The following is a 27,661-nucleotide window of genomic DNA, read 5'->3' as shown; positions in this document are numbered from 1 at the left end:
ACGGGATTTGTGGGAGGTTCGATTTGTGGGAGAGTGGGTTCGCGTTGGGTGAAGAAAGCTGGAGTGTAGTTTTCTTGCAATCCGTTCCTCATCTCCCTCTCTGGCGGCTTCCGACGCCAGCCCCGCTTCGAGAGACCACGTCATGCTCCAAGGCGGGCAGTGACTGTCCTCTCCGACGGGAGGGGGGGAAGTTCCAAATGGGGGAGGAGGGGTCCGAGGGCACCGTGCATCTGCTGTGCCTCGCGGCCTCCAGCGGGGTTCCCCTGTTCTGCAGGAGCAGCCGTGGCGGCGCCCCAGCTCGCCAGCAGGTGGGGCCCTGAACGCTTGGATCCAGATATTAAAAGGGGCTTCTAGACCCCTCTAGAAGCCAAAAGGGCTTAGACGGGACTGAGGAAGTTGCAGGGATGAGTTTTGAAGGAAAAGGGGCCTCGTAACTGGACTCGAGTTTAGAGGTTATCCTGGGTCCCCGAAGAGAAGCCCTGGGGAATCTGGAAAGAGGAACGACCGGGAGCCTGGATATGATGGGTCCCAAGGCCAAGAGACTCGGGGCTTCCTGACCCCAACAATTCCCAACTTCTCCCCAGCTCCCTTTCTCTGTCATCGGTTCCCTCAATGGAGTCCACATGTTTGGACAGAATCTCGAGGTGCAGCTGACCTCTGCGAGGACCGAGGATACGACCGTGGTGTGGAGAAGCTTCCATGACAGGTCCCCAAGCAGTGGCACGCGCCGGGGACAGGGCCCTGGTGACAGATGACCCTGAGGCCTTTCGTGATCTCCATGGGCAGCTGTGCGACTGTGGGGATCTCTACACAGACATGACCCTCTCTGCCTCTCTGAGCCCTGACTGTCACTCCCCCACAAACCCCACTATGTTTGGCCTGTCCTCATTCTTCTTTCTCCCCTGTCACAGCATCACCCTCATCATTCTGTCATCAGAAGAGGGCACCTCGGAGCTGAAGCTGGAGCGTCTCCTTCAGATGGTGTTTGGGGCTATGGTGAGACTCCCCTTTCCCAAAGCAAGCCGCCTCCTCCCTGTGGCCCAGAATCCTGCAGCTTGGGACCTCCCGCTCCCCAAATCAGGGGTGTCCCTGCCTTTTCCTTTGATTTTGTTTTTCTAGGTTCTTCTGGTGGGACTTGAAGAGCTTACCAATATCCGCAATGTGGAGAGGCTGAAGAAGGAGTTGAGGGTGAGGCGGTGGGAAGGGGTGGAGGGGAGGAAGGATGCCAGGGTGCTGCTCTTGGGAAACTACAATTCCCAGCAGTCCCTGGGACAGTGTGACTGGGAGTTCTCAACTTCCTGAGATGGACCGGTTTGTTTCCAAGCTACACCCAGAGATGCTCAGGGGTTACTCCTGGCCTTGCACTCAGGGATTATTTCTGGTGGCGCAGGGGGACTGTATGGGGTACCGGGGATAGAATGTGGGTTGGCCGGGTGTAAGGCAAGCGCCCTCTCCGCTGTGCTATTTCTCATGCCCCTGGACCAGGGAGTTTTGAGGGGGAGGCAGCCGAGCGGAGCCTGGCAGGATCCTAGCTCCTTCCTCTCCCCTCTGCTAGGCCAGTTACCGCCTCATTGACAGCTTCCTGGGGGATTCGGAGCTCATTGGGGACCTGACTCAGTGTGTGGACTGCGTGGTACCTCCAGAGGGGTCCCTCCTGCAGGTATTGGGGAAGCCTTGGGGACTCTTCAACTTGTCCCTCTGCCTGGCTTGACATCTTCCTGCCTTCTCGGCTTCCGGTCCACCCGTGTGTCTCTTGAAGGATCTATCTGCGCCCAGAGCTGACCCCATCTCTTCCTGGTCCTGACCCCTCTGCCTCATGTCTGAGGACATAGGGAATCTGACACCCACCAGCCAACTAGACCTTTCTTCTAATACCACCAGCTGCGTTCTCCCAGCAGCCTCCCGCGGCCCATGGGGCCCAGCAGCTTCCTTGCTTCCCTCCTGCTAGTGAATCTGCCCCCTGGTCCTCAAACACCTCCTGGGATCCTGCACGGGTTTGGTCACCTGCGTGCAGCGCCACTCTCGGCAGATGACCAAGCATCGGTCAGATGAGCCTGTATGTTGCCAGACGCTTTCAGCCCCGCTGCTTGTTAATTCGCTTCGCCAGCTTGATAACAGGCCAGGGAGCAGGCACCTTCCCTGTTCAGTACACTCACAAAGTGACTTGGATACTGCACCCACACATAAAGGAACCCAGGCCTAGGTGATCCCCGCTCCCGGCTCAGCCCCTCCTGCTCGCGTTCCCTGACTGCCCGTGGCCTGTCCCCTTCCCCCAGGAAGCCCTCTGTGGGTTTGCCGAGGCCTCCGGCACAGCCTTCGTGAGCCTGATCGTGTCGGGCCGGGTCGTAGCAGCCACGGAGAGCTGGTGGCGACTGGGGACGCCCGAGGCTGTGCTGCTGCCCTGGATGGTGGGGTCGCTGCCGCCGCAGGCCGCCCGCGACTACCCGGTGTACCTGCCGCACGGGAGCCCCACGGTGGGTGGGCGGGGCCTGCGGGGAGGAGGGGTGGGGCGGGGCTGGGCGGGGCTCGGCTCCAATTGGCGTCCTCCGCCCTGCGGTTCCAGGTCCCTCACCGACTTCTGACCCTGACGCTGCTGCCGGGCTTGGAGCTGTGTCTGCTCTGCGGGCCACGGCCTCCCCTCAGCCAGCTGGATCCACAGGTGACTCTGGGACACCCGCCCCCCAGCCTGCCCCTTCCTCGGCTCCGCCCATGCAGCCCGCAGTCTCATCGGGTCAGGGGGGAGGGGGGATGGATGCCTATGGGCGGGCCTGGCCACACCGTTCACGGCCCCCTGCAGCTCCTGGAACGCTGGTGGATGCCTCTGCTGGACCCGCTGAGAGCCTGCCTGCCGCTGGGACCCCGGGCACTGCCCGGGGGCGTCCCCATACACACCGATGTGCTCGGGTAAGGCTAGGGGTGGGGATGGCGTGGGGCCGGGGTCTCAGCCTCCGCTCTGGCCACCCCGCCCCCTTCTCCCACAGTTTGCTGCTCCTCCACCTGGAACTGAAGCGGTGTCTGTTCACGGTGGAACTCTCCTCCGATAAAGGTAACAAAGAGGGTGCGCCGGGAGGGCAGAAGGGCCTGTGCAGCGTATCCCAGGAGGGGCGCTGTCACCGGGTCTCTCCCCCTTCCAGAACCTTCTCCTGAGCAGCGCCGGCGCCTCCTTCGTTCCTTCTACTCCCTGGTCACAGCCACACACTTCCCACCAGGTGAGCACTTCAGACAGGAGCGCTGAGGCATGGATGGGCCACGGAGGGCCACAGCTGAAGGTTTAGCTCTGCCGCTGCTCTGAGCCTTCAGGGGATCCTATTTGTTTCCGGGGCACCCTCCGGAGACAGGTGCTTTGCTGGTTGGTTGTGGGGCCCCTGGAGGTGTTCATGGGGGACCATGCAGTGGTGGGATTGAACCTGGGCCTCCACGTGGCACCACACGTGCTCCAGTGCTCTGGGCCACCCACCTGACCCTAGACAAGTGCTTCAGGGTTGTGACTTGAGTCCCCCGCCCAGGTGGGATTTATCGACCATGGTACAGGCTCTTCCCAGAGCACAAACAAGGAACCAGGCTCCGCTCACGTGCCAGAGAGCCCCGATCCAGACAGAGGTGGCCTGCCAGAGGCCCTGCTGGGGGGCTTGGGGTTTGGGGGGACTGCCCATGTGGACCCCTGGTGGGGCAGGGGGGACTCTCGAAGCTGCAAGGGCCAAGAAGACCCCTTGGGAAGGGCAGACAACTCTGCTTTCCTAGCCATACGCCCCTCATCCCACCACATAACATAGGGGGCCCTGGAGGGTCCGAGAAGCTGGGCTGGGGCCTCCCCAGCAGCAATGGGGAGCAAAGCCAAAGTCTGAGGCTGCCTGTCACCACAGGCAGCTGCTGCTGTGAGGCCCCTTCAGAGCCACAGTCGGGTCCCCTGCCCAGTTGGGCCGGTGCCTGCTGACAGCTTCCCCCCGTCCTTTCTCCAGAGCTGGGGCTGCTGGACGAGAAGGCGGAGGACGCGGCCCCCCAGGCTCAGGTGCCACGAGCCTGCTACCTGGTGTCGGGCACTGAGGAACCAGACTCGGGGTGTCGGCTGGTGGCCCTGCAGCTGTGGCCCCGGCGGCTGCTGCTGCTCCTGTCTCCCCAGAGCCCCACGCACGGGCTGCGGGGCCTGGCCACCCGCACGCTGCACACCCTCACGCCCCTGCTCTGATCCACGTGGGGCTGTTAGCGTCTCTCTGTTTATTCGCTCACAATAATACACGACCCCTGGACGGGGAGAGGCGGGAGGGGCTACGACAGGGTAGGTGGGAGGGGAGGAGGCACACCCGATTCCCTGGCCCCTCTCCCCTCTGTGCTTGGGGTGGGGGAAGGGAGGGAGGGGGCTCCCCCTGACCCCCCAGAATGTAAACAGCAGCAGATGAACAAAAATAAAAATACAAAAGGCCGGAGGAGGGTCCCAGGCATCCCCCCACCCCTGGGGTCTTCCCTGTCACCAGAGGAGGCCCCCATGCCGCCCCGTCCACAGAAGCTGCCTCAGTCCTAGGGGCTGCCGGCCACATCCCCGGGGGCAGAGTCCAGGGCTCAGAACTGCTGGGCCAGCAGGTCACACAGGTGACGGGACACGGTCTCCTTGCTCGTGCGCAGAGTCAGCCGGTACATCTGGAGGGAGGGCAGGACGATGAGAAGCTTGCTATAAGGGCTTGGTGGGTGACAGGTGTGTGTGGGGGGGGTGGGGAGGGCTCACAGGGCCCGGAGCGCCAGCATCACATCATGCCTCAGACACGACCCCGAAACCAAAGGGAGATGAGAATAGATGCACCCCAGAGAGACAAGGCAGGGCGATGGGGACTCGGAGCAGAGGGAAGGGATGGGGGGGCAGGCAGGAGTGCCTGGGCGGGGCTCCTGGGTCTCCCACTCACCTGAGCCTGGGCGTTGGGCTCCAGCCGGAGCAGACAGCCCACCTGCAAGGCTTTAGTCTGGATGATCCCGGCCCCCACGAAGTTCTCTGGGTTGGGGTCGACATTATCCAGGAGTGCAGAGCCAAACCCCAAGAGCTGGGCCGGAAGGGAGATGGTTATCAGGGGGTGCCCAGGGAGGGCAGCTGGCGCGCCTGCGTGGAGAGGGCAACCGAGGCCCAGGGCCCTTCGCCTTTCCCTCACCTTGGCCTTAGTAACTTCTGCGTCCATGGGGTGATTGGCTTTGAAGATTTTCTGCGCCTCCTGTTGGGGGCTTGGGGGAGCGGGCGAGGGAAGGTGGGGTCAGGGGCTGGGTGCTCTAGCTATGTCCGCTACCCCCGTCCCGGGCACACCCCCCCACTGCTCACAGGCTCAGCTGCTTCCAGCGCTGGAAGAAATCCTGGGCCGCCATCTCCGTGGGCTGGAAGAATTTGTTGATGGTCACCGGGAGCTTCAAGGTGAGGGCTTGCGGGGTACCCCCGTACCTGACAGGGAAGAAGGAATTGGGGGGGTCAGCCCCCAGCCCTGCGGCCGGCCCCTGCACCAGAAAGGCCAACCCTGCCCAGGCAGGCCCCGCCACCTCATCCAGAGACCCGCCCCTCACCTGAAGCGCACGGACAGGAGCGGGGGCGTCAGAAAGTCCCGCAGACACTCAATGTTGAGAACCTGCTGCACCTGCGCACCACCATCCACCTGCGCCGCTACGCGCTTGGTCTGCACGGCCAGCTGTGGCCGCTGGGGTCAAGGAAGACAGAATGGGGGGAGGGTGCCACCTGCCCCAACCCGGGATTTCCCCACCCATCCCAGATAATTCCTGGCACTGTGCGCTGCGGACACTTCCCTGAGCAGAAGCCCTGATCCACCCGTTAGGTGCCCTCAGTGGTCCACCGGTAGTCTCCGGGGCCCTCTCTGTGAGGTCCCATATCGCCCGGCTCTCTGAGGCCAGCTTTCATGGCCTGGGGTTCACTCTGCTAACTAAACACTTTCAAGTCTGGCACAGGGCAAGCAAGCAGCTACTGATGTTATCCCCACTGCCTTCATCCCCACCAACCGGGGCAAGGATGGGTGTCCGTCTCTGGCCCTGGCCCAGAGCTGAGGCTTCGGGAAGCTTCTGGAAATGTCATGTTTACTGAAGGACTTAAAAGGTTCCCCAAGCTTGGGGCTCATGCATGACCCGAAGTACAAATGTGGAGACCAGGGTTCAGAGAGGGGGCTGGGGAGAGAACAGGAAGGCACAAGCGCCCCACAGCCCCTTCCTGAGCCCTCGGAAGGGCCTGGCTCAGGGTGCACGGGAGCCCTTCCTGAGGGGAGAGCAGGACCTGATACATGCAAGGCCAGGCATCAAAGGGGCCGGATCAGGTTACACAGACAAGGTGTCCTTTGCACCAGTGACAGGGCACCACTCTCATCCCCTGCCCTGCAGGACAGGGTTCCTCCTGCCCCCACCCCAGATGGCACTGATCGCACAGAAGTAACCCGGCAGCTCAGGTGCTGGGGGCCTGGCGACAGCCAGAGGATATGAGTCTGCAGGTCTCCAGGGTGGACAACTGAGGGCAGGAAGTTCTGGAACTGCACGGAAGTCTTGTTGCCATAGAAGAGATACATGCGGCCTGCAGAGGGGCAGGAGGGGGTGGTGGAGTTTCGTTTCCACCCAGGCCCTGCGCCACCAGCCCGCACCCTGACCTCTCCCACAGTCCCAGCACGCACCCAGGTTCTGCCGGAACTCCGACTTGACACCGATTTGCAGCAGCTGGTTCTCGAACAGGACTCCGTTGTTCTTGCATACGAATCTAGGTGGGCACAATGGGGGATGGCAGAGTCTAGACCCTCAGATCCTCCTCCCTCAGGCCCAGAAATCAAGTTACCCGCCACCGCCTCCCCCAGACCCAGGAGTCCAAACCCTCAAGCACCTCCTCCCTCCGACCCAGCGACCCAAACGCCCCACCACCCTCCCACAACTCACTTATTGAGCAGTTCGTCTGCTTCTGGGATGGGGGGGCCGACATCCTCCGGACCTGGGCTGGAGGCGGAAGAGCAGTGAGATGGGAGAGGGTGGGGCCCAGACGCGCAGGCCCAGAGGTCAGAGTAGGGGTGATGAGAGCGGGCTGGGGCCGACTCCCAGGCAACCTCAAAGAACCCAAGAACCTGGCAACTGTCCCCGGCTCTGCGCTATCCCGCCCTCCTGCCAGAGGACCCGGCCTCACCCTTCTATCCAAGTTCTTGCCTCTGCTGCTCCTCGGGAACCCCACAGCCCGAGCCCTCCCTAGGGACACAAGAGTCCACCCCCACCCGCACCCCCTTACTCAGCAGCTGGAGCTGGATCAGCCAGCAAAGCCATGGGGCTCTCAGGAGCAGGCGGCTCCAGCTCGCTGGGCCATCCAATCCCAGAGCAGACAAGAGAAGACAGGCGTGGCAGGCAGCCAATCCCAGAGAGGCAGCAAGAGGGTGGAAGAGAGCCGAAGAGAGACAGAGGGAAGGAGAGAAGGAGGAGCAGACTGAGACCCAGTGGCGGGGAAGGACAGGGCAGGGGCGCCAGAGAGTCCAGAAGGAGGGGAGAGAGGTGCAAGGGCAGAGGGAGCTGGGGATCGCGGCGCGGCAGTGGTACCTGAGGAAGGCCTCCTCTGGCGTGGGCCCCAGGCTGGGCTGGGTGGCAGGGCCATCGGAGAAGACATCCACCAGGAGGTTTCCTGCCCCCGAAGGGGCTGGGGGTGCGGCCGGGGGAGGGGCTGCCCGCAGCCCCAGGAGGTCAGCGGAGGGCGAGGGGGTCGACTGTGGGGCAGTGGGTAGAGGTGAGCAAAGGGGATGCCCACACTGCCCCCCACCCCAGCCGCGGTAACACCCCCCCACTTCTGCCCCAGGACCCACCACGGTGCTAGGGGTGGGCTCCATGCCCCCATTGAGGTCGTTGCTGCTAGGGTCCCTCCGGCCGTCATCCAGGGTGCTGCCAGCCCCCGGCCCCTTCTTGCGTTTCAGCTTGGCCAGGATGGAAGACTCGCGCTCCGGGAAAGGAGGCATCTCCTCCAGGACGGTGGCCTGCGGAGCAGGGGGACAGCGGACGGCTCAGACCTGGGAATCGGTGGGCAGGGGTGCCCCTGGGAGCAGCAGGGCAGCAGGGCTGGGCGGGGGGCTGACCAGGACGTCAGTGCTGGCCACTGAGCTGAGGGTGAGGTACTCGACGGCCCGCTGCTGCAGCTCCACGTCAGCGTTGCGCAGCTGGGAGCCGGCCCGCAGCACACCCTGGATGGTGGCCTTGGTCTCGGGAAAGAGGTTGATGAACTTGATGTAGGTGGACAGCAGCAGCGCCCGCGTGGCCACACTGCACAGGTGGAACTTGGAGTGCAGCAGCGAGAACTGCACTGAGGGGCTGTGGGGGGGGGGAGCCGGGGTCAGTGGGCAGCCTCGGACCACCACCCCCACAGCCCCTCACCCTGGACCACGAGGTTCTTGGAGGGGAGGCGACAGCCCTGACACCCCAAAGGGATGAGGAGCCCAGGGACCTCCTGGGAGGCGTCCTCTGACCTGGAGCGCGGGTCCCCGGCAATCAGGTTCCCGAACTCCCCAAGGATGTAACCGCCGACCTTCACCATGTTCTCGTGGCAGGCGGGGGCCTGGAGCGCCTGCGGGAGGGAGAGGCAGGGACAGTGAGGGGGACCTCAGACACGCCTCGGCACGCTGAGAGAGAAAGACCAAGCCTGAGACTCCTTGGGATGTGGGGGGACTGCAACGGGGGAAACAGGCCCAGGGCTGTGAGGTGACCAGCCCCGGCTCACCCAGGTGGCAGAGGTCAGGGGACCCGCAGGGCCAGCGCAGGTGGTGGAGTCCCCCAACCCCGCAGTAGGCTGACCTCAAAGACAGTCTTGGCAGCGTAGCCCTGCACGTCGTCCCGATTGGTGACAATCTGCAGCACCCGGTACCACACCTCCTCGCTCACGTAGTCGCCCGCAATGCGGATGAGGTTGAGGATGGTGTCCACGTACCAGCTGTAGTCCACGGCGTACTTCTCAGCCAGGATGGCCACCTTCAGCACCTGCGGGGGGGGTGGGGGCACAGCAGGGTGTGTGCTCAGGCATCTGGTCCCTCGGATCCTCCTCCCTCAGACCGCCAGCTTCCTCCCTCAGACCCGGGTGCCGGTGCGCCCACTCACAATCTCCTCGCGGATGGCGTAGTCTGCCGTCTCCAGGTAGCGCAACATCTCCGACACGATCTGCTTGGCGTTGCTCCGGTCGCACATGGCATACAGGAGGTCGGCCGCCCGCTGCCGCACGCTGACGTCCCGCTCCGTCTGCAGGAGGAGAGCAGGGAGGCTGTGCTCCAGGCTCCACGGGGCCGCGGAAACCCAGAGGGGCCCCGGCAGACCCGCGCACCTTGAGGGCGTTGATGACCGTGTCGATGTGCGTCTTGACGGCTTCGTGGGAGAACTCGGAGCTGGCCAGCGCACACATGCTCTCCAGCGCCAGGTAGCGCAGGTTGGTCTCACGGTGCTGCAGAAACTGGCCCAGCTGGTTACAGGCGCGCACCAGCAGGTTGGGCTCACTGCAGGGAGTGGAACGGTTGGCGGGGGTCACCCTTCACACAGCATCCTCCCCCACTGGAGCCATACACGGACTCCTCCCTCAGACCCAGGATCCAGGCCCTCCTCCCTTCGACCCGGGATCCAGCCCCTCCCTCCGGGGAGCGGGCACCTGTCGTAGTGGATGATGAGGCTGATGGTCTCAAAGAGAATGGCGTTCTTGGCATTCGAGTGCTGCACCTTCTTGGACTTGGGCGGCTCCTGGGCCTTGTTGAGCACCGTCTCCAGACACTCCACCAGCCGCCCTTTCACGGCGGCATCCTCTGGGCACACAGACAGTTTGGTGAGCATGCAGGGGCCGCAGCCCCAGGCGGGGGTCTCTGCACTGCCCCAGCCCCGGCTTCCAGGGCAAAGTGATAGGGGAATTTGTCCCCGCACTCAGGCTCTCTGCTCCTGGAAGCCTCAGTTTCCCCTTAGCACTGATGCCCTGAAGATCCCTCGAGCTAAGACAGCTCCAGGAGCTTCCCCAGATATCCCTGAGCCTTGGCCGGGGGAGGGAGAGCCAACGCCCCCCCATGGAGCAGACAGGGCTGGACTCCGGGCCTGGGTCAGGAATCAACAGCAGACAACGCCAGGCGAGCACAGAGACTGCGATGCTACCGGAAGATCTGAGGCACCCCACCCTTCTGTGGGTCCCGGGCCGGGAGGCAACATGAAGCCCCGAGACCAGCTCAGCTAGGTTCTCTTGTGATGCCGCACCCACACATCAGCAAATTCAGGGGGCAGAGGGTCTGGAAAAAGACCACAGGCCTCTTTGGTGGGGCCCTGGCCCGGGGGTGGCTCAGGGCCAGAGCATGCATGAGGCTGCAGTTGCTCCTGGGCTGGTGTGAGGAAGCCATCCAGGGTAAGGCTCCGCCAGCACGCACAGTGGGCTCAGAGACAGCACAGTGCAGAGGGCACTGGCCTTGTGTGCGGACACCCCAGGTTCAATCCCCGTTCCCATAAGGTCCCCCAAGCCTGCAGGAGTGACATCTGAGCACAATTCTTGGAGTAAGGCCTGAGCATCAGTGGGCATGGCCCAAGAACAAAACAAATAAAGGCACATACAAGGAGCCAGGGACTGGAGATATTGCACAGCAGGTAGGGCATTTGCCTTGCACGCGGCCGACCCGGGTTCGATTCCTCCGCCCCTCTTAGAGAGCCCGGCAAGCTACCGAGAGTATCCCGCCCGCACAGCAGAGCCTGGCAAGCTACCCATGGTGTACTGGATATGCCAAAAATAGTAATAAGTCTCACAATGGAGACGTTACTGGTACCCACTCGAGCAAATCGATGAACAACAGGACGACGGTGCTACAGTGCTACAAGGAGCCAGGCGGGGGGTGGGGAGGCTGATGGTGGCACTGATCCACACAGAACAGCCCAGCAGCCCCTGGACCTGGTGGGGGACTCTGGGCCTGGGTCATCTTGTATATGTGGGTAGGACAGGAGGCCCCCGGCCACTCGTCCCGCAATGGCTTCAGATAGAGCAGAGAGGCCCCAGTGCAGCCTCAGAACAATCCCAGGCAGCCCAGAGGGCCTGTTCAACCCGGCAGGCGGGGTGCGGGGTACCTGGCGGTGGGTAGCACTGCAGCAGCCGCAGGAGCTTCACCGAGAGCCACGGTGCCGGCACGAAGTAGTAGGTGTAGTCCTGGAGGTCAGTGGAGGCGGAGGACACAATCTGGATGGAGGGAGAGGGCAGTTCTGGGTGTCTGGGTGGTCGGCGGAGAGGGCCTTCCCACAGGGGTTTGGACACACAGGGCCCTGGGGCCCCGAGAGCGACCAGTGTGTGCTCGGGGGCAGACAGCAAATGCACTTCCCGTCTACTCTGGCAGCTCCCTCTGCTCAGCACCTCCCCACAGCCCACTGGGCAGGTGAGAGTCAGGCTCGCAAGGTGGCAAGGAAAGTAAGTGCAAATATGCCACCAGTTTTTCTTGGAAAAACTCCTACTCGGCCTTCGAAACCCCATGTCCGAGAAGCACTGCTAATGGTATTCTGCACCACCCCCTCACCGCCATGGCCTGGGTTTCCCCACTGGCCCAGCAACCTGGATGTGTGGTGAATGATGAAAAAAAGGAGGAAGGAACAAGCTGGTGCTTTCTTCCTAGTCAATGGCACAGGGCTTCCAGGAAGCCCTCCCGAACTGCGGGGAAAGTGCCTCCTTTGGGGAGCTCTGCCCCGGGCGACTTGCAAGCCAAGCCTCTCCTGATGCTGTGACTGGACCCAGGCCCACCCTGATGCTTTCCCCAGCAGCTGATGGTCTTGGGTGGAAACAGGTGTCAACACCACAGAGATGGGCCAGATGGGGCCCAGAGACGCACAGCCACCAACCCAGAGTCACACAACCCGGAAGAGGCCTGGAGAGCGCGATGCCAGCTCCCAGCCCAGGCTCCTAACTGTGCCGGGGCTGACACGCACCCGGCTGAGGCGTGACACAGCCAGCGAGATACATGTCTTGAAGTCATCCGGGTTCTTCTTACAGAGGCAGGTGATGAGGCTGACAGCAGCTGTGACCACGCCCTGTGGACAGGCAAGGGGCAGGTGAGGGTCAGCCAGGGTAACGAAGCCGGTCTCAGGGCTCAGGAGGCCACAGGGATGTGGGCGTCTGCAGGGCCCCCCACCCAGGGGGTATCAGACACCTGGGTGAGGGGATGTGAGTGGGAGGGAAAAGACCAGAAATGGAGTGTGGGGCTGGGCAGAGGGCAGAAGGCACGGGGGGTGTGGGAGGGCACCCTGCGCTCAGGAACAAGATGGCCTCACCGGGGATACAGGGGTAATGGGGCAGTAGGGGGGGGGGGCAGAGTGATGAGAGGTGGGATGGGGGCACCTGAGTGAAGGAGGGCAGAAACGGGGGATGGGATCTGGTTGGTTAGGGCAGTGGGGGGGGTGCCAGTACGGTGTTGGGGTCAGAGAAGAGACTGGGATCCCAGGCCCCCAGATGGGGGAGGGCAAGAAGGTGAGTGGGCAGTGGGCAGTGGGGTCAGCAGGCGGTTTAGCAGGTACAGGCGCTCACCATGTGCTGGTCATTGAGTAGATGCACCACGCGGGCTGTCCACTCGCCCATGGGCACCAGGTCAGGCGAGGCCTTGTAGAGACGTAGCAGGCAGAGCGCGGCACTCTGCTTCACACTGTCCATGCTGTCCCTGTGGGCACACAGGGTGGGGGGTGAGCACAGTGGGGTCCAGGCTCTGGTGCGCTCAGGGACCCCCAGCACCACAGCCCCCCCACCAGCAAGAAAAGAAAGAACTCGAGTGTGACTTTCACATGCCTGGTGGTGGCTGGTGCTGCTGCCTGCCGAGGATGCAGGGACAGCCGGCCCCAGGGCACTCAGCAAAAGCACGGAGTGGGAGAAGGGTACAGGGGGCCAGAGGGGGCACTGAGGGCACCACAGCACAGCAGGAGTGGGAGGGAGCTTGCCCTGCAGCGTGGCAACCTGGGCTGAATCCCTGGTACCCCATATGGTCCCCCTCACATGGCCTGGAGTGATTCCTCCACTGCTGGGTGTCACCCAAGACCAAAAAACATATTAGGGGCTGGAGCAATAGTATTGGAGGTAGGGCGTTTGCCTTGCATGCGACCGACCCGGGTTCGATTCCCAGCATTCCATATGGTCCTCTGAGCACTGCCAGGGGTGATTCCTGAGAGCAGAGCCAGGAGTAAACCCTGTACATTGCTAGGTGTGACCCATAAAGAAAAAAAAAAAAAAGCAAATTAAAAAAACCACCAAAACCCAGACCCCAGAGCAGAGGGTGCAGAAAGTGGGGTAGCAGGGCCATAGCAACAGCACAGCGGGGAGGGCGCTGGCCTGGCACGCGGCCAGTCCAGGTTCGATCCTTGGCATCCCATAGGGTCCCCCGAGAATGCCAGGAGTAATTCCTGGGTATAGAGCCAGGAGTGGGCCCTAAGCATTGCCAGGTGTGACCCCAAAAGCCAAAGTAAAAGAAAGTGGGTGCCGCCTGCGTGTCTGGGGTGCTGTGGTGCAGGGTGGAGCTTGGGTCCAAAGGAAGGACCTGACAGAAGCTGGGCCAGGGCCGGGGGCCAGTTCTGGGGGCTGTCCCCCAGGGCTGGGACTGAGGCGGACCCAGAGCTGCAATTCCACTCTGAGCTGCCCTCCTGAGAACGCTGAAGGTACGGGTCAACGGTGGGCAGCCCCCCGCCCCGGCCTCTCCACCCTGCAGCCCACCCCCGGGCCTCTTCCAACTCCTACTCTCCTGTCCACCGCAGCCTCCCTGAGGGAGATAGAATTCTCAGCTCTGGTTTCAGGGCCAGAGAAGGTGAGCTGAGACCTAAGAGTGACTCATCAGCTTGGTGAAAGGAAACAGAGACCCCGACAGTGACTGTTCAGGCCAGACTGGAGGACTAGGAGAGAGGCAGGGGCACCAGCATGCAGGCCCAGATTCAATCCCTGAGGACCAACGGGGGTGGTACCAGTGGGCCCAGAGCACCAATGGGCCCAGACATGAAATCAGCCGGTCCAGACTCGGGCCAAATCTGGCCTGGGTAAGCCTCACAGAGCAGGGCTTAGAAAGGTCGTTCCCCCTCCAACACCCACACGGTACAGGTATGGGCCCAGGCATAAAGGGACAAAACATGCACGGGAAATCCCGCCATCACACTCTGGAGAGCAGGGAGGCAGGGCCCCAGGAGGTGGCTTGAGGGGCTAAAGGGAGCCACTATAACTCTTCACCTTAAATTTTTCATATTACTCTTTTGGCATTTGGGCCACACCCAGCAGTGTTCTGGGCTTACTCCTGGCTGTGCTCAGGGATCACTTCTGGCGATGCTCAGGGACCATGTGGGGTGCCAGGGACGAACCCAGGTTAGCCGTGTGCAAGGCACACGCCCTCCCATCGGTACTCTTGCTCCAGCCCCCCTACATCTGTTTTTAAATCATTTTTGTTTCCCATGACACCTGGAAAAAAGAAAAAGCCTACTTCTTTTTCCGCCCGGGGATCCCTGCTGTGGCTCCTGTCACCCTGATCCGACTCTGCCAGCAACAACTCATCCTCAGCCTGGAGCTTCACGGGTTTTCCCGGCTGCTGCTGTGGGCCCGGGGGTGGGAGGGGAACGCTACCACTGGGTTCCCGCCTTTCAGCTGTGCTTCACTACAAGTTTGTGGATGCCCCCCAGGAGGCCCAGCCTCGGGTTTGAAAGCAGTGAGTGGGTTGCCCGGGCCGAGGTTCAAAGCTGGTAATTGGGTGCCCTTGCTTTGAAGATGGGCCTCCAGGCCCTTCTCTGCCTTGGCCGAAGGCGGCAGGGCCCCACAGACCAGGGCCAGCCTCCCTGGCCGGCACGCATGCCCTCGGGGAGACCCCAGTCACTCTTGGCCTGGGGCTGGCCTGCACGTCCTCACTTTCGGACTTGGGGTGCACGAGAAAATCTCCCTTTGCCTCGGTCACCCCGCTTTGATGCAGGGTTTGGGTGGAGCGTGAGTCTCATCCACCATGCTGACCTATTCAGGGCATGAACACAGGCAGAGGACGCGAGGAGCCCCAGTTCTATCCACTGTCACAATGGTCCCAGAGCACTGCCAGCAGCAATCGTGCGCTCACAGTGTGTGGGGACCCCAGAGCAGCCCCTGAGCTGCTGTGTGGCCCTAGGCCAAAATTAAATCCTAACAATCGCCAAATAAAAATAGGGCCGGGGCTGGAGGGCTAGTACAGCAGGGAGGGTGTTAGCCTTGCACGCGGCCAACCCGGATTTTGATTCCCAGCATCCCATATGGTCCCCTGAGCACCGCCAGGAGTAATTCCTGAGTGCAGAGCCAGGAGTAATTCCTGAGTGCAGAACCTCTGTGCATTGCCGGGTGTGACCCAGAAAGAAAAAAAAAATAATAAAAATAAGGGCCAAAGAGATATACAGGGCACAAGGCACTGCCGTGCACGATGCTGACCCGTTTGCATCCCCAGCCCTGCAAAGGGTCCCCCGAGGCCTCCAGGGGTCACTCGAGCACAGAGCCAGGATTAGCCCGAGCTCTGCTGGCCGGAGCTCCCAAACAAAAACAAGTAACAAATGCAATGGGCCAGAGAGACAGTACAGCAGGCAAGGCACTTGCCTTACACATGGTGGCCCAGGTTCAGTCTCTGAGGCACCCCCTAGGGTCCCCCAGGCCCCCCCCAAAGTAACAAACTTAAGAATAACAGTCAGGGGCTGGAGCAATAGCACAGCGGGTCGGGCATTTGCCTTGCACGCAGCCGACCCAGGTTCGAATCCCAGCATCCCATATGGTCCCCTGAGCACTGCCAGGGGTAATTCCTGAGTGCAAAGCCAGGAGTAACCCCTGTGCATCGCCGGGTGTGATCCAAAAAGCAAAAAAAAAAAAAAAAAAGAATAACACAGTCCTGGGAGCTGGAGCTATAGCACAGCAGGTAGGGCATTTGTCTTGCATGCAGTCAACCCGGGTTCGATTCCCAGCATCCCATAGTTTCCCCCGGGCACCGCCAGAAATAATTCCTGAGTGCAGAGCCAGGAGTAGTAACCCCTGTGCATCGCCGGGTGTGACCCAAAAAGCAAAAAAAAAAAAAAAAAAAACCAAAAATACAGTCCTGCCTTCTTCTCCTCCAGGCCCAGAGATCTCTGGACACACCCAGTCACAATGTCACCCCCCCCAGCCCCACCTGCCTTTCTATCCTCATCACAGGCCACTTCCCCTCCTCTGCCCCAGCAACTGCAGACACCACACCTCTCACCTGCAGGGCCTTTGCACCTGTCACTATCGCCAGAGATACCCTTTCTCTGCAGTTTCCTGGTGACTGTCCCCTCCTCCTTGGTCTCAACTACCTGCCAGCTCCCCCTTGGACACCCCTCCCCCACAGTATCACTGTGGAGGGGTGTTGAATAACATTGGTTTATCCTTGCTCCTCCTCAGGGAGCTTACTTTTATCGAGTTACTCCCATCACAGTGCTCCCAGGGCATACCCAATTCCAACAGGCACTCCTAATCCTTCATTGCTTTTCTCTTTCCTTTGCGTACTTAGCAATGTTCTTTTTTGTATAGACACAGGAAGAGAGTTGATGCTATGCCTTTGTAACATGGGAGTTAACTGACTCTGAATAATATATGCTCCTGGGCATCCATCACTTTTACCTGACTTAAGTCTCAGTTGCCTTTACTTCCTAACAACCCCAAAAGGAGGGTCTAGGAAAGGGACTTGGATGGGCCCAGGGCAAGCCATAAGCTATAATGGAATCAAAAAGGGACAACCAAATCACCATAAGAAGTATAATAAGAGCACAGTCATAGAACAAACTCTGTCATGGCCCAAAAAGAAGTAACGGAATAAGGACCCTGCTGGGGTTAGGAAAGACTAACCTGGCCTGAGGACTGTAGTCTGGGATATAAAGCAATATCCCCAGGAAGAGCCAATCTTTATGCTTAATATATTTATTTCTGTGTTCATACAAAATGACTAGAGATATTAATAACAAGTAAATTTAATATGATTATTTAAATGGCTTACTAGCTAAGTAAAGGAGAGAGCAAGAGTCCTTAGATGGAATCCCGCCCTTGAGCAGATCTCCCAGTTGATCTCCTAGCTGAGCCCCTAGATGAGATTTTGTCCCTGAGTTAATCTCCTAGAAGAACTCTCCCTGAAGGGGGGGCTCTACACCTGTTTATTATTACGATCATGTTCAACCACACCTACATGTACCCCAACCCTTAACAATTTTTCTTTTTTTTTTTGCTTTTTGGGTCACACCAGGCGATGCACTAGGGTTACTCCTGGCTCATGCACTTAGGAATGACTCCTGGCGGTGCTCAGGGGACCATATGGGAATCGAACCGAACATGGGTCAGGTCGACATGTGCAAGCAAACGTCCTACCCGCTGTCCTACCCGCTGTGCTATGGCTCCAGCCCCTGCCTTCACGATTTCTATACAACAGCTAACTCTGATTACCAACTAGCCTGTGGTCAGTTCCTTCATTCCCTTGCTCCACACTGTTCCCCGTCAGCTGGCTGGGGGAATGGTTCTTAGCGAATGCACCCACACTTGAACTCACAAAGGGGTCCGAGAAGTCCCCTCAGCTCAGTCCAGTGACTCCTACTTTCCCCCTCCGAGGTGTCCCCATTCCCCAGGCTGGCCCAGCTCCCAATGGATGCCAGCTCCTCCTGGAAGCACTCGTGGATTTGCCAGGCTCAGGCTCCTCCCCCAACAAAATCCGTTCTTCTCCCAACTACAATGCGCCCCCCCAGCCTGGGTCTGAGAGAGCCCAGTATTTCATCCCATGAGGACTGCACCAACACCCCTTGTGGGACTGGCCACTGGGTGGTCTGGGGGCACAAGCATGCCCATGGCTGAGACAGTACCCAGCACACAAGAAGAGATGCTGCTGGCTGATGAGGATCCAAACATAGCAGTGGTGGGGGACCCCCCCAGATGGAAGGGGAATCCCTCTCTGTTCTGTTTTTATTTGGGGGGGGGTCACACCAGGTGATGCTCTGGGGTTACTACTGGCTCTGAACTCAGGAATCACTCCTAGAGACGCTTGGGGGACCCTATGGAACACCAGGGATCGAAGCTGGGTCAAATGCCCTCCCTGCTGGACTGTCCCCTCTTGGTTCTAACAAGACAGCAACGGCCAAATGAGCACACAACCACTGATCCTGGGATTTTCGGTCATTTGGGGACAGCACCCAGCCGTGCTGGGGATGGAACCAGGGTTGAACCCCATCCTCTCTCCCCAGCACCACCCACTGGCAGCCTCACATGGGCAAGAGGGTTTCGGGACACCCCAGGCCCGCCTCTGCATCCCAGCAGGAAAGCGGTGAGACCCCGGCAGCGGCAGAGGAGGCTCGGGCATGGCCCGGTCCATGCCTAGTGCCTCACCCGGCCACGAGGATGCGAGGGATGTCGGCGGCAAAGGCCTCGCCCATCTCGCGGCTGCCAACGTTGGCGATGCAGTGCAGGGCCAGGCACATGAAGGTGGGGTTGCGGCTGGCCAGGTCGTTCTTGATGGCGTTGTTGATGAGGCGGATGAGCTCGGAGTTGGAGTTCACCAGCACGGAGATGAACAGGTAGCCCTGAGGGCAGCAGACCCCAGAGCGCCGTCAGCCCCTCCACGCTCACACTGAGGGGTGCTGCCCCCACTCTTCTCTTGCAGACTAAGGGGGGTCCTAATCCCCAGCCCTCCTCCCTCAGACTTTATTCGAACTGAGGAGTTCTGGCCCCCGGCCCTCCTCCCTCAGACCCAAGCGTCCTCTCTGAGGGGTGCCAGCCCTGCCCCGCGGCGGGCCAACACTCACGATCTGCTTCTCCGTGTACTTGTTGGAACTGAGAAGGTTCACGGCCTCCATGTGGCCGAAGTCGATGTCATGGCCGAGCAGGAAGATGAAGAGTAGTTTACACACGTACTTTTTCTTGCTGTAGCCATCCAGGGCTTTGTCCCCTGGGCCAGAAGGAGGACATGGGGCAGAAGTGAGCATGTTCCCACGAGGAGAGCACAGGGCCCAGCCTCTGGCCCAGCCGCCCTGCAGCAGCCCCCCTCCCCACCAGCCCTGGTCCTTTCCTTCTCACCTTTGAACTTGGAGCGGATGTTGGCCAATTCCTTGTTGATCCTCTTTATCTCTGCCTCCTTGCTCTTACCTGAGGAGGAGAAGCAGGGGGTTCTGGGGGCACTCTCTCCAGCCTCCCTCACAGCTGCCCCCCACTTGGGGGCCCAGGGAGCCCCATTCCTGCACAGCTCCTCACAGCCCCAGTCCCAGCCCTGGCCTGACAAAGAAATGGATGAATGTACATATTTTGGGGGGAGTCCACACCCAATTCATGACTCTGTGCTCAGGGATCATTCCGGGTGGTGCTCAGGGGACCCGGGGATCGAATCGGGGGTCTCTACAAGCCTGTCATCTCTCTCCTGTATCCCTAGCTCCCTTACCGCCACCACACCCACCGCCCAGTCTCCCAAACACCTGCTGTTCCCCAAGCCCCCAATTCCCAGGAGGCCCCACTGACACCCCATCATGAGGCTGCAATCTTGGGTGCTGAGCTGCCTGTCTGCCTGAGACATCCTGACCCCTCACCCAGAGCCTGCCCGGACCCCCGGGCCAGCTTCTGGAATTCCCCTACAGTGGCCGGAGCACCATAGAGAGTGGACTGAATGGTCCCCAGTACCGCTGGGTTCCAACATGGAGCCACCCAGGCCCAATGGCTAAGTACTGCCAGGAGTGCCCCTGGGCACTGCTCGGAAGCTGCCCACCAGATATCCTGTCACTTTTAGCATCGGTGTTGTCTGAGCCGGCTCCACCACAGACCAGGGTCACTGCACAGGAGCCCCTTGGCAGAACCTCACATACGGCAGATGCTTAATAAGTGCAGTGACTGAAAGACAGACACCTGCTGTGGCCTCCAGCACCTGGGAGCTCAGGTGGCCCTGGAGGGGCCTGATGCGAAGGTTGTCCTTAGAGAAATCCCAACTTTCAGGGATGCCCCACAATGCTCTTTTCAGCTGCCACCTCCTCCAAGAAGCCCCTGGTAATTACCACCTGCTGGTCAGTGCCAAGCTGACCCCAAAGCTGCCCCAGGTGGGGAAAAAGGAGAATGAAAACCAGGTCATTTGAGCACTGTCTTAGGACTTCAGATCCAGTGTCCCACATGCACCAAAGACCAGCCTTGCAGCCCTGCTGGGTGTGGGTGCCAGCAGGAAGGCACGTGTGTGGGCATGAGGCCCACCATGGGGGAGCACAGACTCGGGGAGCTCCTAGCCGGGCTGGGAGACCCACGGCCACTGCAAACAAACAGAAATAATGACAAAGGGAAGTGGTGTGTGTGTGTGTGGGGGGGGGATAATAAATGGATTCATCACTCAGGACAGTAATTATACACAAGCTCCTGTTTCGCATGACGCGGTTTATAAAGGGTAAATTATCTCACGGAAAATATCATCATGAAGTCACAACCTCCACATCATATGGGCAACCGGCTGTCACAGGTACACCTGTCGCTCGCTGGTAACTCCAGGCGACTGGAGGCTCTCTCAGGCAGTGCTCGGCAGTCTAGGACTTCTCCCCAGCTGATATCTGACCAACCAGGCCAGGGGTTCAAGGCCAGGGCCAGGCGGTGCCAGGGAGGGGCTGGGGTCCTTCAGAGGCTGGCTACATCTGGGGATGCCCAGGGATCAAACTGGGGTCAGCCAGCAGGGACCGGAGCCCAACGCCCTGCACAGGGCCAGCCCAGGTTCCATCCCCTCGCACCCAAGACTCGTCAGGAGGAATTCCTGAGCTAAGAGCCAGGAGGGAGCCCTGAGCACTGCCGGGTGTGACCCTAACCCTCCCCCACCCCCCCGCCCCCGCCAAAAAGAAACAAACCTCAATTGAGGTGAGCTCCTGAAACCCTGAGGCCAGGGGATTGGGGCCGGGGGTGCCCGGGCCTGGTGGGCAAAGGCCAGTGCTTCGAGGCGGAGTCTGAGCTGGCCTGGCAGAGCTGGCCTGGGCAGTCCCAGCGGCCACTCGATCCCTCATTCATTAATCACACACTGGCTCCCCGGGCCCCAGGCTGAGTCGGACTCTGGGGGTGCCCAGAACCCCAAGAACAAAAACTCTGGGCCAGGGGAGGCGGAAGGAGGAAGCCCCCCGCCTTACACTGGCGCGAGGTGGAAAGGGAGCAGCAGGGCAGGGCCAACCTGGGCTGAGGCTGTGAAAGAGGAGGAAGAGGCAGGGCGAGACCTACTGTGCCAAGGAGCACTATCCGGAGAGGTGCCAGACGACCCTATGCTCCCCCTGGGGGGACAGCAAGGGGCAGGGCCATCCCACTGCCCCAGGCCTTCCCCCTCAACAACATGAGAATGTGAATGTGAATTCCGTTCCCAGAACTGCCCCCCACCCCCACCCCAAGGGTGGCACTGCCACAGTGACACAGGCAATGTGACAGACAGGGAGAGCCGCAGACAATTACTCTCTCCTAGCAAACAAAACCAACTTCAAACCTGTTTTAAAACAGGCCCACGACCGACTCACGGACACTGCCTGGTCCTGGGCAGACAGGCCTGGCCAGCCCCTGCTCAAGTCTCTATTAGGGGCCAGAGCGATGGCACGGCAAGCTTTGGCCAAGCCGGGTTTGATCTCCAGAGCCCACAGGATCACCTGAACCCCTCCAGGAGCGATCCCTGAGCGTAGAACCAGGAGGGACCCCTTACCACTGCTGCATGCAGCACAAAAACAAAGCAGAAAAAAACACCAAACTTGGAGACATGGGATGGGGCCAGAGCAAGAGTATAGCGGGGAAGGCACTGTCCTTGCACGTGGCCAACCCGGGTTCGATCCCCGGCATCCCATATACCCCCCAGAGCCCGTCAGAAATGATCCCTGAGCACAAAGCCAGGACTAAGCCCTGAGCATCACCGGATGTGGCCCCGAAAACAAAAGAAATGGAGGGGGCCCGGACCTGCAGCTCTGTCCTGTTTTAGGGGTCACAGGAGAGTTGTAGCCACTGCTGGGTGCATCTGGACCCCTTTCCCCTGGCAACTCCCCGAGTCCCCAACCTGCTCTGCCGGCTCCACCTTGGGCTTCTGGTCAGAGGAGATAAAGCAAGGAGGGGTGGCCTCACAGCACCCCCGGGGGCACCCACAAAAGAGGTGTCCCCGGCTGTGAGCTAGGGCCCAGAGTCTAGTGTGCGCCTTCCTGGGGACTAGGAAAGTGTGACGGGGAGTCAACTTTTTTGTTTTGGGGACCTGTTTCTGGTTTGGAGGGCACACCCCACAGTGCTCAAGGGCTACTACTAGCTCTGTGCTCAGGAATCACCCCTGGCTCGGGGGACTCTATGGGGGTGTGGGAATCAAACCTGGGTGGGTCGAGTGCCTGGCGACCCCTTCCCTGCTGTCCTGTCTCCGGCTCAGGAATCAGGGCAGGCTGGCAGGTGTCAGGTATGTGACTGGACCCGAACCTGCTGCTCCCCATGAAACGTTTACTCAAGAGCAGAGCGGCTCCGATGGAGCTGGAGAAGGGTCTAGACGGGACGGGTGGGCACACACCTTGCATGCCTGACCCCAGCACCACCCACGGTCCCCTAAGCACCACCAGTGGTGGCAAGTCCTGAGCAGAGAGCTGGGCACGGGCACTGAGCACTGCAGGCATGCTCCCTACCCCTGCCCTCCAAAAAAAACCCAAACAAATTTACCAAGTCGTAATGGCACTGAATAATGGGCAGTGTAGCCCGGGGCAGTGAACCTTATTCAGATGCAGCTCAAGGGCCCTTCGCTTTTCTCACGCTTGCAAATTTCAAGCATCTGTAAGGCTAGAGTTAATGGTGGTCAGCAGGGGCTGAGGCTGTCTTCACTGCAGAAAGGGTGAGTCTGGCCTGCCTCCCACCCAACCCCTGTCAGCAGCTAACCTGCTGTGCTGGGCACCCTTGCCTCCCCGACCCGAATGCCAGCTCCCCAAGGGCAGGGCATGGCTGCCTGGAGCCTGGTGGTATGGCCGGGCGGCCCTGGCAGGGGAGGTGTGGAATTGCTCAGAGGGCACAGTGAGAAGGGACAGGCGCTGGGTTCCGGCCGGGATCGGTCTGTCCCTACAGCCTAATGCCCAAGAGGGTGGCAGGTCCTGGGAGAGGATGGGAGTCCCCAAGTGCCATGCGTGCCAAGAGGGGCCATCATGCCCTGCCCTGAAGACTCAAAGAAGCAAAGTCTTTCTTCCCTGTGGTCCCCCCTGCACCTCCAAACTGGCTGCTCCCCACCCCGCAGGGGGGCCACATCCTCCGCTGCCGCCTCCTCCTCCTGCCCCAAGCCCAGCCCTGCCCAGGGCCTCTGCCCAGCTGCCCAGCTGCCCCTCCAGCAAAGCCCTTGTTCCTTTCCCAGGAAGGATGCTGCCCGCATCACAGCCCCGTTGCCAGGGGCCCCTCCAGCCCCCTGCCCTGCACTGCCCCCAGCACCTCTCCGACGCCAGAATACCACCCACAGCCTCGAGTACTGGCCAGCCGCCCTGCGAGGACCTGAGCACCCAGGGAGGGGCTGGGGTTTAGAGCTCTGGGAATGGGGTGGCACCGAGATGTGCTTGTGCACACTTCATTCATTCACTCATTCATTTGTTCAGCAGAGGAGCAGGTCCTGCGGAGCGCAGAACTGAAACTGGAGTCAGGGTGGAGAGCGGGCCCGGCTGCCACGGGCTGCCCCCCACTTCAGAGAGGACTGTGCCCAGCAGGGCCGGCTCAGGCCACTGGGTCCCAGGCACTGGCAGTCTGGGAGGTGCAGGGCCCCAGCCCTGCCCTGCGGACTCCCGGACAGATAACTAGCTGAGAGGCTGGATTCCACGCTCCAGAGGGGCGGTCCACGCCCTCCGCCCTTGGATTAGGCCAAGCCTCCTTATCTGTAGAATTTGCCCTTTCTCTCCCTCTTCAAAGCCTGCCTCTTTCCAGAACCTTCCCCCACCATGGTCCTCCAGTTGGATCCTCCACCATGTGACCCCCAGTCCCTCCACTTGAGGCCTAGGAGACCCGCCTCATCCCCACTCCTCAGTGACCACCCACTTCCCTTCCAGCACCCCCCAGGCCTCTCTGCATCCTAGCCCATGCCTCCTGCAGCAGCCACACAAGCCTCAGGACCTTTGCACCTGCTGCCTGTGGTCTTGCCTGCCTCTCCTGCTCCTCGGCTCTGGGCCACGCAGCCACCAGCCTTCCTTAGCCATCCTCCCTTCCCAAAGTCAGCTGAGAAAAGACTCCTGGGCCCCTTCCCAGTGCACTCACTATGGGGTGCCACCATAGGCTGATATCAAATTACAGAACATTCTCATCTACCTCCCCAGAACACCAGCCTGGACTCATTAGCAGTCACTGGCATTCCAGTCCCCCAAACCCTCGGCAGCCCCTAATCTCCTTCCTCTCTCCAGCCTTTGCCTGCTCGAACACTCGTGTAAACGGGGGCCACCCCACATGGCCTGCAGGATCTGGATTCTCTCACTATTGAGTTTTAGAAAACCCCCCCACACACACACACGCACTTTGGGCCACACCCAGTGACGCTAGCAGGACTCTCTGGCGGTGCTGGGGTACTGATGGTGCTGGAGACACACTGCAGGCCTCCCACCTACGAAGCCCATGCTGAGGCCATAGCCCTGCCACCCCAGCCATCACCTTAGCACTTCCGGTGAGGTTTCTCTTGGATCCGAGGCCAGAGTTTCGATCTTTTTTTTTTTTTAAAAAAAAAAAACTTCTATTATTTCTTTTTCTGGGTCAGAGGGAGCTTAGATAGTTAAGGTACTGGCCTTGCATATGGCTGCCCCTGGTTTGATCCTGGTCCCCTGAGCGGCTCGCTCCAGGAATTACCCCTGAGCAGAGCCAGGAGCAGCCCATGTGCATGACCAGGTGTGGTGCAAACACTGCCTTCCAATTGTTTATTATTATTTACTTATTTTGGTGTTGGGGCCACACCCAACATACCCAACGCTGACTCCCGCTCCTGCACTCAAAGAGCACGCCTGGCCGGGCTTGGGAGACCCTAGGGGAGGCCAGAGACAGAATCTAGGCAAGTCACATACAAGGCAAGTGTCCTGCCTGCTGTAGCACCTCTCTCTGGTTCACCCCTCAAAATTTTTAAATAGAAAAAAAATTTTAAATAGAGGTTATAGCCAACAGTGCTAAAGGAAGCGGCCTGGGCCTCCCAGGGGGATGCCAGGCCTGATGACAGGAGCCTGACAGCTACTCACAAATGCGTGCCAGGGAGCAAATGCAGCGCGTGCGACATGTGTCTGCCACATTCACCCGCTCCCAGCCTCACACACCACGCTTTTTCCTGGCTGAGTAATAGTAATGGTCCATTGCAGGAAGAGCACACAGCCCACCCTGCCGCCTGCTAATGGACATTTGGGCTGTTCCCAATGGGGGTATGAGGCGAAAGGCGGCTTTGAGCATCTGGGCACCAGTGTCTAGGAGGTCAGCTGGCACCGGGCCTCAGTGCCCACCTTCCTCACCACGAGGAGCGATCCCTGGTTCTTCCGGCCCCAACTCAAAATGTCTGCATGTCTGCACGCCCCTGGGGTCCCTCTGGGTTCGAAAGTGGAGTGGAGGGGGGCTTTCCCCACACTCTCCATGTCGCATCCAAAAGCCTGGGACAGTCCCTTCCCAGAGTCACTGGGCACCTGTCACCTCCTGGGGTCATTCTCAGGACTCACCCAGGGGCTGGGGCACAGGTGCAAGGGGCTGTATGCAGCTTTGCATGAGGGAAACCAGGGCTCCGACACCAACACCAGTGTCCCTAGAGCACTGAGGTGGGAACAGCCCCGTGTGGCAGCTCCACAGCAGTTCTGACCCTCCCCAGTGCTTATGGAGAAAAGGCAAAAACTGCGCCCTTCTCCCCTCGGCCCACAGAACACGCGGCACCCATCAAGATGTCCCGGGGCACCAGCCTGAGGGACCCCCAGGCTCTGACTCCCCCGCCAACACACACACACACACACACAAACATCCTTCCGCCTCAGGCCCGGGCATCCCCTGGCATCCCCCAGGTCTACTCAGGACCCCTGACAGCTCCCGGGGGCCAGGCCTCCAAGGCTGAGCTGCAGCCGTTTCCTTGTGTTTCCACCCGATGACACTTGTTGGGGTTTTCTGTTTACTCCCCACCACACACACCCCGGCCGTGAAGCTGGGCACGCTCCCCAGGGTGGGAGTCTCAGGTCAGGAGTCCTGAGTCTGGGATAGTGACAAGATCAAAAGGCATCGGAGAAAGAACAGACGGGACGCATGCGCCGTTGGACTACAGAACCCCCCATCAAGTCAAAGGTGAAGTGACAAGTGGGGGGCCCCCCACCCGTCTGGGATGCATGGCAAGGACCCTCCTCCGATCCCCCAACCCACACTCTCCTCTCTCCAGCGTGGGTCCTCACAGTGGCCACTCCCTGAACCATTTCTCTGTGCCAGTGTCTTCTAGAACCATGATATTCCCCGCCAGCCATGGGGTGGGGGGCGGGGGCTCCCTTGGAGGCTGGGTCTCCCTATCTCCCGAGGAGGATGAGTCTGGAAGGCAGAGGCCAGCACTTGCTCTCCTCTCGGTAGGGAGGTGTGAAGAGATGATGAGCACAGGGAGGGGAGGCTCATTCAAGGTCACGGCTGACTCACTGGCACCCCAGCCTGCTGACCCCCCCCAAGCCCCCGGAGGCAGGCCCGGAGGCGCCTGGCAGCTCTGCAGCCAACACCCAGCGGTGGGCACAGACTTGGCAGCCGCCCGCCCGCCCTCCTGTCAGTCCTTCCTGGGCTCCCGCTGACCCTAGGTGGCAGCTGGGCGCCAGTACCTGGCTCTGGACCCCTGACCCCCACCATCACTCCCTTCAAGTGGGCTTCCACTTCTCTTTCCTGAGACCCAGCTGGCATTCCCCAGCCCCCCACGTTATCACACGGCCCCCTCTGTGCTCCCACAGATCTTCAGTACCCCTCTGCACTGCCCCCAGCACCCCCCTTTATCCCTTATCAGGGCCTCCCATCGTCTCCCACCCGCCCCCAGCTCCGTCCTCACCCACCGTCTGGACTTTCTGTCACTCCCAGGCCTCATGCCAGGAGCCAGGGATGGTGGCTCGACCTCTCTCCGTAACACCCTTGCATCCAGCCTCCCCCGCCCCGCACGGCCCCACCGGCCACCCTGTGTCACCCCTCTCGGCCCCGGGGCTTCCTCCCACCCCACGACTCCCGGGTATGTACCCCAGCAGTGCACCTTCTCTTTCTGTAACCCCGCCGTTCTCGGATGCCCCTGCCTTCCCATCACTCCCGGGAGGCGCCTCTGGGGCCCGGACCCCGGGACCCCATCAGCCGCCTCCCTCTCCTGAGACGCTCCCGGACGCCTCCAGCACGACGCGTCGTCACCTCAGGAGGCGCCGTGACACCCCGAGTCCCGCCATCCCACCGACCCGAAAGTTCCCCGACGAACCCCTCGACTCCTCTCCTCTACGACCCCGACGGCTCCCCATCCCTGGGGCCCCCGGGTGGCCCCCCCGAAGCCTGCCGCCGACGCTCCCCCACCCCCAGGCCCCCCGACCGCGCTCTCACAGTTCCGGATGTCGGAGATGAACACCGCGAGCCCCCGCATCCCATCGCCCTTGGACACGGCCGGCATGATGGCGATGGTGTCGGCTCCAGGCCGGGCCGGGCAGGGCACAGCGCAGCGGGGGCTGGCAGCGGGCACCGGGAGGAAAGGACCCCAGGCAGCGCCGAGGAGCCGAGCCGGCCAGGGGGGGAGGGCGGGCTGTGGGGCGGGCGGGCTGGAAGGCC

At 60.9% G+C, this 27,661-nt stretch overlaps 2 protein-coding genes across 3 annotated transcripts; one reads left to right on the top strand and one right to left on the bottom strand.

The window, feature by feature from the left end:
- FUZ (fuzzy planar cell polarity protein) lies at positions 1-4,195 on the top strand. Its single transcript, XM_004619850.2, has 11 exons — positions 1-308; positions 585-706; positions 912-996; positions 1,120-1,188; positions 1,556-1,660; positions 2,277-2,474; positions 2,564-2,659; positions 2,798-2,904; positions 2,982-3,046; positions 3,135-3,209; positions 3,960-4,195. The coding sequence occupies exons 1-11, from the start codon at positions 198-200 to the stop codon at positions 4,184-4,186; spliced, it is 1,260 nt and encodes a 419-aa protein (XP_004619907.1). The 5' UTR covers positions 1-197; the 3' UTR covers positions 4,187-4,195.
- AP2A1 (adaptor related protein complex 2 subunit alpha 1) lies at positions 4,196-27,628 on the bottom strand. Of its 2 annotated transcripts, XM_004619847.2 has the most exons (24): positions 27,440-27,628; positions 18,998-19,066; positions 18,727-18,869; positions 18,311-18,504; positions 12,494-12,623; positions 11,899-12,000; positions 11,053-11,161; positions 9,614-9,764; positions 9,296-9,464; positions 9,076-9,213; positions 8,776-8,958; positions 8,451-8,548; positions 8,064-8,295; positions 7,797-7,964; positions 7,537-7,700; positions 7,235-7,300; positions 6,895-6,951; positions 6,639-6,721; positions 6,452-6,541; positions 5,536-5,659; positions 5,300-5,416; positions 5,136-5,205; positions 4,896-5,030; positions 4,196-4,635 (listed from the first exon to the last, which is right to left on the bottom strand). In XM_004619847.2, exons 1-24 carry the CDS (start codon positions 27,504-27,506, stop codon positions 4,558-4,560), a joined length of 2,937 nt encoding a protein of 978 aa, XP_004619904.1. In that variant the 5' UTR covers positions 27,507-27,628; the 3' UTR covers positions 4,196-4,557. The 2 variants fall into 2 exon arrangements, with proteins under 2 accessions (XP_004619904.1, XP_004619905.1); XM_004619848.2 differs by lacking the exon at positions 7,235-7,300.
- Positions 27,629-27,661: the final 33 nt, after the last annotated feature.

The sequence above is a fragment of the Sorex araneus genome, chromosome 8, assembly GCF_027595985.1.
Source record: "Sorex araneus isolate mSorAra2 chromosome 8, mSorAra2.pri, whole genome shotgun sequence".
NCBI lineage: Eukaryota > Metazoa > Chordata > Mammalia > Eulipotyphla > Soricidae > Sorex > Sorex araneus.
The sequence above is the reverse complement of the archived record's forward strand: the minus strand, read 5'-3'. Positions and strand labels throughout refer to the sequence as shown.

What these genes read in the sequence shown, in the direction of transcription:
- AP2A1 (XM_004619847.2), bottom strand. Translation starts at nt 27,506, where the DNA reads ATGCCGGCCGTGTCCAAGGGCGATGGGATGCGGGGGCTCGCGGTGTTC. An exon ending in CATCTCCGACATCCGGAACT is followed by an intron (nt 19,067 to 27,439) that starts GTGAGAGCGCGG and finishes TCTCCTCCTCAG; the next exon opens with GTAAGAGCAAGGAGGCAGAG. An exon ending in CTGTGTCACGCCTCAGCCGG is followed by an intron (nt 11,162 to 11,898) that starts GTGCGTGTCAGC and finishes CCCTCCATCCAG; the next exon opens with ATTGTGTCCTCCGCCTCCAC.
- FUZ (XM_004619850.2), top strand. Translation starts at nt 198, where the DNA reads ATGGGGGAGGAGGGGTCCGAGGGCACCGTGCATCTGCTGTGCCTCGCG. An exon ending in ATACACACCGATGTGCTCGG is followed by an intron (nt 2,905 to 2,981) that starts GTAAGGCTAGGG and finishes CTTCTCCCACAG; the next exon opens with TTTGCTGCTCCTCCACCTGG. An exon ending in GGAACTCTCCTCCGATAAAG is followed by an intron (nt 3,047 to 3,134) that starts GTAACAAAGAGG and finishes TCCCCCTTCCAG; the next exon opens with AACCTTCTCCTGAGCAGCGC.